At 59.2% G+C, this 10,426-nt stretch overlaps 1 protein-coding gene across 1 annotated transcript in view; it reads left to right on the top strand.

Annotated features, from left to right (window-relative positions):
- The window catches only part of LOC133350134 (sodium/bile acid cotransporter 7-like), a 21,268-nt gene extending 11,008 nt beyond the window's left edge, over positions 1-10,260 (top strand). The window contains exons 7-10 of the mRNA XM_061564161.1: positions 968-1,019; positions 1,711-1,784; positions 2,844-2,989; positions 8,817-10,260. Coding sequence (XP_061420145.1) covers positions 968-1,019; positions 1,711-1,784; positions 2,844-2,989; positions 8,817-8,852 — 308 coding nt within the window. The 3' untranslated portion in view covers positions 8,853-10,260. The remainder of the gene's footprint in view (positions 1-967; positions 1,020-1,710; positions 1,785-2,843; positions 2,990-8,816) is intronic.
- The last annotated feature ends 166 nt before the right edge of the window (positions 10,261-10,426 follow it).

The raw sequence follows: 10,426 nt of genomic DNA, 5'->3' as shown, positions 1-10,426 counted from the left end.
CGCCCACTCGGCCACTCGCCCACTCGCCCACTCGCCCACTCGCCCACTCGCCCACTCGCCCACTCGCCCACTCGCCCACTCGCCCACTCACCCACTCACTAGCTGCCTGCTACCCTGTACATCCACTCCTCGCCCACTCGCCCACTCGGCCACTCGCCCACTCGCCCACTCGCCCACTCGGCCACTCGGCTACTCGCCCACTCGGCCACTCGCCCACTCGCCCACTCGCCCACTCGCCCACTTGCCCACTCGCCCACTCGGCCACTCGGCCACTCGCCCACTCGCCCACTCACCCACTCACTAGCTGCCTGCTACCCTGTACATCCACTCCTCGCCCACTCGGCCACTCGCCCACTCGCCCACTCGCCCACTCGGCCACTCGGCCACTCGCCCACTCGCCCACTCGGCCACTCGCCCAGTCGCCCACTCGCCCAGTCCCCACTCGGCCACTCGGCCACTCGCCCACTTGCCCGCTCATTCACACACACTCGCCCACACACTCACTACCTACTCACACACTCACTGCACTTGCCCTCATACTGCTCACTCATTACCCACTCGCTCAGTGGGAGCTCACCATGGTGTGAGTGACAGTGTGTGCGCGCGTGTGTGTATGCGTGTGTGCGTGCGCGCGTGCGTGTGTGGTGGGTTAGCCATAGTGCGGTTAGCGCGTTGCGCTCTGACATGGCGAGCCGAGGTTCGATTCCCGCTCACGGCCAACACCAGTACAATGATCTGAACCGGTCCTGGGCCTCCCTAGGCACGATGTGTCAACATGGGGAGACAGGCGGCGGGGCATGGTGCTGGGCACCCACCCCCTCCCTCGTGTGCCGTGATTGTCCTTCAAAGTTGCCCAGTGAACAGCACTTGCCCCAAAAGTTTGCTATGGCTGTATGGGGTGTCTTTGTCTTTGTGTGCGAGCGTCGTTGTTGCGCTTTTGTGGACCCTGGTCCCGTCTCTCCTGCAGTCCTCCTCATCCAGCTCAGCTTCATGTTGCTCACCTTCATGATCTCCACCAGGTGTGTCCACCCCTTCCCGTCACACACACACACAGAGATCTCACGTGTAGCCTTCGAAAGACTGTGAGGGCAAGTGCTGTTAGTGAGCACCTCTGAAGGCGTGCCACCACCACGTACCAGACACGCCACACCACACGCGCCGCACATGCATCACGCCACGCCACACGCACCGCACACAGCATCACGCCACGCCACACGCACCGCACACGCATCACGCCACGCCACAGCGTGTGCCGCCACACGCGACTTGTGAACGAACCACATCAACCCACTTCCCATGATTTGTGTTTCCCGATCTCCCAGACCCCGGGGCTAGGGCGCGGTGTGGCCCAGGTGTGGCGTGGTTCGGTGTGGTACAACTTGGCGCGGTATGGTGAGGCAACGGTGTCGTGGTCTGCGTGACGTGCTGTGACGTGACGCGCCGTGGCGCGGTGTGGCGGGACACGGGAGTGGTGTGTCTTGGCCTAGCAATGCATGCTTGGCTTGATGCAAGTCAGCGCGGTGCGGTGTGGGTGTGGCATGCTTGACAATGTGGAGCCGGGTGGCATGGAGTAGGGTGGTGCACCCAGGTGCTCGGCTACCCAACCGCGGACCGTGATGGGCGGGGCCACGTTGACTCCGCCCCTTCCCCTCCACCCCCCCCCTCCCGACTACACTCCTCCCCCCAACTCTAACCCTCGCCCCCCCACAGGGACGGTTCGAGTTTCACTCCGGCCGACACGGTCGCCATCGTCTTCTGCTCGACCCACAAGTCGCTGACGCTCGGTACCTAGGGGGGTGGGGGGGGGGGGAGATGCTGGGGCCCGGGGCAGCTGGCGGAGGGAGTTCGGGACGCACACCCAGACACACCATCCACGCAGACAGTCAACCGTTCCCACTAGGTGGTGGTGACGTCACCACGGCGCTTGTGCCAGGCTGCGTGCACCTTGAGGCCACTTGAATTGTGGAAGGCTCGCTGGCAAGGAGGTCACGGAACAGACCCAGGTGCCGCGGGTTGACCGACTGAAATGACTGGCAGATGCACCAAATGTGCCGGATTATCCCAGTAGCGACACATGTAGCTACGGGCCCCGCACTTCAAGGGCCCCGCTCCAAATGCTTTCAAGCTATACATTCCGATTCGGTGATTCTTCACTTGCTCTGTTACTATAGAACTATACTGCCTTTTATGAACGACTGGATTTGTCGTATTATCTGGCTGTATAGCGATTGAAAAACAATGACTTTACTGTGCAAGTTGAAAAGTGTGTTTTAATATTAATTTGTTATTTATTTATTTAGGGCCCCTTTATAACATTTGCTACAGGCCCTGCACTAGCCTCAACCGGCACTGCCCCACAATACCAACTCGCTGTGTTTAATCCACCGGCGTGACCCCGCGTGAGCGTGACCCCGCGTGAGCGTGACCCCGCGAGCGTGACCCCGCGTGAGCGTGACCCCACGAGCGTGACCCCGCGTGAGCGTGACCCCGCATGAGCGTGACCCCGCGTGGAGCGTGACCCCGCGTGAGCGTGACCCTGCGAGCGTGACCCCGCGTGCGCGTGACCCCGCGTGCACGTGACCCCGCGAGCGTGACCCCGGGAGCGTGACCCCGCGTGCGCGTGACCCCGCGTGCGCGTGACCCCGCGAGCATGACCCCGCGAGCGTTACCCCGCATGAGCGTGACCCCGGGAGCGTGACCCCGCGTGAGCGTGACCCCGCGTGAGCGTGACCCCGCATGAGCGTGACCGAGCGTGCGCGTGACCCCAGGAGCCTGACCCAACGTGAGCGTGACCCCGCACGAGCGTGACTGAGCGTACATGTGCCCCCGTGCGTTGCCCCCAGGTGTGCCCATGCTGAAGATCGTGTTTGCGGGGATGCCGCAGCTTTCGCTGCTCACCGTGCCGCTGCTCGTCTACCACCCGACGCAGATCCTGCTGGGCGGCCTGCTCGTTGGCACCCTGCGCCCCTGGATGCTGTCACGGCAGCGGGTACGTGGGGTCGGGGGTCGGGGGTCGCTGCTGGGGGGCTGTGTGGGGTTCAGCAGAGGATGACTCGGCTTGTTGACCCCCAGGGTGGCAGGGTGTGGATGAGGCTGGGGAGCGGTAGCGTAGCACGGCCAACACCGGTGACGATTATCTGAACTGGTCCTGGGTCTCCCCTAGGTCCACTCAGCCTCAGATTAGTACCTGGTGCGGTGTGTAAACATCACCACTGGGGAGACAAAGGGGGCTGGGGGTGATGATGGCCACCCATCACCCCCTCGTGTGCCATGCCACCTTCATAGGTGCTCGCTAACAGCACTTGCCTCAACAGTCTGTTCAGGCTCTCACACACACACAGACTCCCACACTCGCTCACACACACACAGACTCCCACACTCGCTAACACACAGACTCTCACACTCGCTCACACACACACAGACTCAAACACTCGCTCACACACACACAGACACTCACACTCACTCACTCACACAGACTCCCACACTCGTTCACACCCACACAGACTCACACACTCGCTCACACACACACAGACACTCACACTCGCTCACACACACACGGACCCTCACACTTGCTCATACAAAGACAAAGATCCCCCGTATAGCCTTCACAGACTGTAGGGGCAAGTGCTGTTAGCGAGCACCTATGAAGGCCGGAACGGTACACGAGGGGGTGGGTGGCCAGCACCACGCCCGACCGCCTTTGTCTCCCTAGTGACGATGTTTACACACCGCACCAGGTACTCATTTAAGGCTGAGTCGACCTAGGGGAGGCCCAGGACCGGTTCAGATAATCGTCACTGATGTTGGCCGTGAGCGGGAATCGAACCCGGGTCGCCAGGTTCATAGCGCAGCGCGCTAACCGCTACACTACCGCTCCCCACCATACACACACAGACTCACACACACAGACTCACACATTCGCTCACACTCACACAGACTCTCACACTCGCTCACACTTACACACTCGCTCATACACTCGCTCACACACACACAGACTCTCACACTCGCTCGCACTCACACAGACTCACACACTCGCTCACACACACACAGACACTCACACTCGCTCACACACACACAGACTCACACATTCGCTCACACTCACACAGACACTCACACTCGCTCACACTCACACACTCGCTCACACACACACAGACTCTCACACTCGCTCACACTCACACAGACTCACACACTCGCTCACACACACACAGACACTCACACTCGCTCACACACACACATACAGACTCACACATTCGCTCACACTCACACAGACTCTCACACTCGCTCACACTCACACACTCGCTCACACACACACAGACTCTCACACTCGCTCACACTCACACAGACTCACACACTCGCTCACACACACACAGACACTCACACTCGCTCACACACACACATACAGACTCACACATTCGCTCACACTCACACAGACTCTCACACTCGCTCACACTCACACACTCGCTCACACACACACAGACTCTCACACTCGCTCACACACACACGGGCCCTCATACTCGCTCACACACACACAGACTCTCACACTCACACACACACACAGACTCTCACACTCGCTCACACACACACGGACACTCACACTCGCTCACACACACACAGACTCTCACACTATCACACAGACACTCACACTCGCTCACACACACACACACACACACAGACTCACACATTCTCTCACACTCACGCAGACTCTCACACTCGCCCACACACACACAGACTCTCACACTCTCACACAGACTCTCACACTCGCTCACACACACAGACACTCACACTCGCTCACACACACACACAGACTCACACAATCTCTCACACTCACGCAGACTCTCACACTCGCTCACACTCACACACTCGCCTCGCTCACACACACACAGACCCTCACACTCGCTCACACACACACAGACTCTCACACTCTCACACACACACGGACACTCACAGTCGCCCACACACACACAGACTCTCACACTCTCACATAGACTCTCACACGCTCACACACACACACGGACCCTCACACTCGCTCCGCTCGCCCACGGCGGAGGAAACTGAATGGCCCTCCAGACGGGGTGGCAGCGTGAGAGCGTCTCCCGCGCGGAGCCTCGTCCCTCGCCGGTGAGCGCGGGCGGCGTTGCCCCCCGGCGCCCGATACAAATCAAGTTTCCCTGCACTGACTCTCACTCTCTCACTCACTCACTCTCTCGCGAGTGCCGGGCGGGGGGCGGGGGGTGGGGGTAGGTGGGCGTTGGGGGGGGGGTCACGGGCACTATCGTACGGGGCCCCCCCCCACCGCCTCTGGCCGCGCTCCAGCCCCCCCCCCCCCCCCCCCCATGCATTAATGATGACGCCGGCAAATATATTAACGGCGTCTCGGCTAATTTGACATTCCGTTTTGAGTGCCCCGCGTCGGCGCGCGAGCACACGCGCTGACCGGTGTTAAACGAGGGAGGCGGGGGCACGGCGGCACCCACGCCTCCCCTGTAGGGGGCAGGCTGCCCTCTCTCCCTCCCGCCTAGGGGTAGCTGCCCCTCCTGCCCCTGTGCCCCCCTTCCTTCGACTCGCTCGGGGCGGCCACCGGTTCCACCGCGGACAGACGTGGGAACGCCGGCGTGGCGATCGCGCGTCCTGATCTCTGAAGTGGGGATCGCTTTACGGTCCCTTTTCGGCTCAACGGATGACGGAATTCGTCGGCCGACGTTTACGTTGGAAACCCGTCACGGGTTTGGGCTCCCCGCGCTCATCGGCGTGCCGGGGCCGGTTGCGCTGCCGCCAGCTTTTCAAGGGGTTCAGGTCGGTTCCGTGCGACCAGGTGGGGACTCGCGAGAGAGACCGCGAGTGTCACTTGCGAGAGCGACCTGTTGTCACAGAGTGAAAGCAAAACAAATAAATACATTTGAGAGCGGCGAAGCAAATCGAAATCGGAAACGAGAACAAGCCGTCACTCGAGATACCAAAAATATCGGCAAAGTGTGACCGACATTGGCGATAGCTGTGTGTACGGCGCGAAAGCAGTTCAACACACATACGCACGATAGCTTGTGCAACAGCTGTGTACAATAGCTGTGAACGCGCACACGATACTGCATATGCGTACACGCACGATTGTGTGTGTGCGTGGGGAGCGGTAGTGTAGATTTTAGTGCACTGCGCCGATGAACCTGACGAATATCTGACCAGTCAAAGGCCACCCTTAAGTTGCATCAGGCTCAAATGAGAAACTAGTACGATGTGTAAACATCGCCACTAGGGAGACAAAGGCAGCCAGGCGTGGTGCTTGCCACCCACCCACTCGTGTGCCGTGCCGGCCTTCATAGGTGCTCGCGAACGGCACTTACCCTAACAGTGTTAAGGCTTTACAGGTGACCTTTGGTGTCTCTGTGTGTGCTGCGGTGGATGTGTGCATGCGAGTGTATGCATGGTGTATGTGTGCATGCGGTTGATGTGCGTGTGTGCGCGTCGCCGTCCCCCACCCCACCCCTCTCTTTTTCGCACGCGCGCCGCCAGACAGGAGAAAGTTTACTTTCCGCGCATCCCATGGGCGCGACCCGGGGAGCGTGCGTGGAACGGAGCGAGACCCCCCCCCCCCCCCCTTGGGGAAATCCGGAAACCCACTTTAGACGACAGAAATCTCCAGGCCGCGAAGGAGCCGCGTGTTTGGCCGGGACTCGGGGCTGTGTTTGTAGAAGCGCGCTGTATAATTCAGCGTTTTCATTTGCTCCGCGTCGCAGCGGCGGTCTCCGCGTCTGGTCGCATCTCATCACTCGCCATTCACGACTAATGCCTCGCGAGGCCTGAATCTTTTATGGACGCCACCAAATTCCCACGGCTGAGCAGGGAGGAGGAGGCGGACCGAGTGCGCACGCGCTCCCTGTCTGGTCCCCCCTTACCGCTTGCCGCGCGGAAAGGGATCCCAGATGCAGAAAAGGGGTCGGCGGGGGAATTCTAATCACGAATCCAAGAGGGGGGGGGGGGTGGGGTCACCTTGGGGCAGGGGTGAGGGGGGCGGCTTTGATAACGGCGCGCGCTGCGGCCTCCGTAAAATCTCGGGACGGTGACGTGGGTCAGGTGGTCTTGGGTTTGGTAGTGAGGTCATGGGGGGGGGGCGGGGGGGGGAGCGCCACGGTGGCTAGGAGATGTTGACGATCTCGCCTGGTATGCTGCAGGCTCGTGGGTTCGATCCCAACCCTGACGCCTTCTATCGTGTGGAGTTTGCGTGTTCTCCCCGTGGTCGCGTGGATTTTTCTCCGGTTCCTCAGGTTTTATCCATCCACATTTAGAGACGAGCATTTCGAGTATTTGGCTGCTGTACATTCCCATGCGAGAATCCACTTGGTTGAGCTATCATTTGTGGCCCTGGTCGCTTCCGAAAAAGAGTTACATAGCTCAGTGGGCCTTACATGGTCCAGCAACAACAAAAAGTTTACTTGAATGTGAATGGTGGTGGGGTCGTGGCTTCGGTCGTGAGATCGCATCTCAAATACGGAGGACACACACGAGTGTCACTGTACTGTTGGTGTCGTGTTTTTTTACGAAACTATGTCCTCCACTTTCCGTTCATCACCATGAATGCGTACGATGCCTCCTCGCTCATTAGCATAACGAGGCACTTTCCTGCGTACACAACGAGCAGCACACGCGGCCTTCTGGGACGATGTGCAGTGGGACGACTCCACGCTCACCACTCAACCCACACCACACTCGTCACCGCACACTCACCAACCACTCGCGCGACACTCCCAATCACCACCTCGCACCCTTCGCCCCGCACTCAACACTCACCCAACACTCACCATTCACACCACACCGCTCACCAACCACTCACCCTACACCACTCACCACTCGCCCTTTACACTCCTCACCACACACCTGATACAACACTCGCCACTCGCCCTCTTCCTGCGGTCAATCTACCCCCTTCAACTCACGCGCCACGCACTCTCCACGCGCCTCCTCACCCCACACTCGCCCGCACTCTTCACCACTCCTAACTGCTCCTTACCACTCCTCACCCCACACTCGCCCGCACTCCTCACCACTCCTCGCCCCGCAGCTGCCGCCGCCGCTGCCCCGGGGCCGTGCGGCTGCGCTAGCGTCTCGTAGCCCGAGGCGGCCGCATGCCTCCGCTTTGTGATTGTAATGAGCGCGGCGGTGACGACGGCGGCCGCCGTTGCCGCCGCCGTCGTCGCAACGGTCGTCTCGACGAGCATCAAAGGCGAAGCCGTGTTTGTGTGTTTGTATGTTGGTATGTTGTGTTTGTCTCGGGTGAAGTTTCACGCCGGGAACACAGAATCGCGCGCATCAATATGCAGCAGCCGCGCGGCGGTGCTGCGTGCCGGCTGTGGGTTGTTCTTCACGATGGATCCTCTGATCACAGTCATTAAGGACCTTCATGATGGTGGGCAGGCTTGGGAAAAAGCCACGCGGCCGGGAGACGGAGCCATTTCCTATTCACCTTGGGGGTGTGCGTGACAGGGATGTCCTCTGGCCCATTTAACTTCACAGGCGCTCCGCAGGGAGCACCTCCACGAAGTCACTGTTGTGGCTTTATTATTTACGATGCTTGTTCACGCGGGAAGCCCCACCGAGTCTCATGAATCTTCTTCAGGAGGATCCTGTCAAGTTTAACCAGGCTGGATTAGTGTGAGGAGCTCGCAGATCTTTGAAAGATCTGGACACGCTCCCATTGGGTGAGCTCCTCCGGCAGGCGAGGCCACGTTGCCTGCGTGCCCAGCATTTGCTGCCAACAGTCGGAATTGTCGACAGAGGGGGTTGTCGTTCTCATGAGTGACCACCGTGTCTGCATCTTCCCGCAGGGCCAGTCTCTGCGGCTACCCAGGCTGCTCCCGTGACGGTGCCACGGAGGCTCCGGTAGTGCCAGGCCGCGTTTTGGCCTGCGCCCGTTGCCATCTCCGCTTGCCGGTGGCGCAAACACACGAGAGGGACTCGTGGGCGATGCCACGGCGGCTCCTCCCGTCCTCCAATGTGACTTTGGCACCAGCTCTGCTCTCCTGCTGAGCGGGTGGCACGGAGTTTGGGGGCAGGGCCCCGTGACCAGGGCCCCGTGACCAGGGCCTGGTGACCCACGCCTCACAAACACCGCACGCACGTGAGGGCGAGAGCAACCCCATTGTGGTGAAGGTGTGGACTTTTGGTGGTGTTGGTGGTCTGGGTTTCGTAGCTGTACCTTGGCCGTTATGGGTGTTATTTGAAGGTTGTTTTACCCGTGGTCGTTATGCAGGGAGGTGGATGACTCGGAGACGAGAATGCGATTAAACCGACACGGAGAGAGGTTTCCTTGACCCTGCGAATCACTCATTACCAGGGTCTTGTCATCCGGGGTGGGCCGGGAAGGGAATAGATACGTGGTTAGAGCGTTTTTCGTGTTGGAGTGGTTTAGCCTTCAGAGCCATCTCTCATCCCAAAAATCACTCCCACCACCACACCCCCCAACTTCACCACCACTCGCATCACTCCAAATCCATGGCTCCCCCCAACTTCACCACCACTCGCATCACTCCCCCCAACTGCACCATCACTTCCCTGACTGCACCACAGCGGCGCGGCTCCAAGACGCGTCTCCCGTTACCACCCTGAGAGCTGTAAATGTGGTAATGGGGGCGACGTCCGCTGCCCTGCGCTTGCGAGGGGGGCCCCGGCGACCCCGCAAATCGGGTTACCGTGGGGTAACCACATTACTCCCCTGCGCGACAATTGACACCACTCACACCATGCCCATGTGTTACGCATACAGAAGACCGTATAGCCTTAGCAGACTTGGGGCAAGTGCTGTTAGCAAGCACCAAGGCCGGAAGAAGAGTTGGGTGGTCAGCACCACACCCGGCCAGCATATACTCGTGATAAATTCGGACAAACTCGGGTTTGTTTCGCAGTCCGCCAGCAACGACACCAACACCCACCCACTTTGTCTTAGCACAAATATCCCGTCTCGCCATTACAGACTGAAGAAAGTGCTTTTAGCGAGCACCTTAAAGGCCGGCATGGCACACGAGGTGGTGGGTGGCCAGCCTTTTGTCTCCCCAATGGCAATGTTTACACACCGCACCAGGTACTCATTTTAGGCAGAGTCAACCTAGGGGAGGCCAATGACCGGTTCAGATAATCGTCACCGGTGTTGAGCGGGAAACGAACTCTGGTCGCCGGGTTTGTAGCACACTTGTACACACACTCATACACATGTACACAGAGCCCATGTGAAAAATGCCTTGACACTTGGTAAAAGTTCTTTTGGAAAAACTTGGGGGAGTTCAATCGGAATGGTTTCATTTGCTTTGTCCAATTTCACTTCCAATCGAAGGTGTTTACATTTTAGTTTTTTTTTAATTCCAGCTCATTTAGGATTTCACTTGATATTCTTTTTTTTTCTTTTTCCCCCCAAAACCATTCCACATTTTATTTCCTTTCA

Source organism: Lethenteron reissneri, chromosome 32 (assembly GCF_015708825.2).
Source record: "Lethenteron reissneri isolate LAM-NWPU_2019-01 chromosome 32, ASM1570882v1, whole genome shotgun sequence".
Taxonomy (NCBI): domain Eukaryota; kingdom Metazoa; phylum Chordata; class Hyperoartia; order Petromyzontiformes; family Petromyzontidae; genus Lethenteron; species Lethenteron reissneri.
Note: the sequence above shows the minus strand (reverse complement) of the source record. Positions and strands in the feature narration are given on the sequence as shown.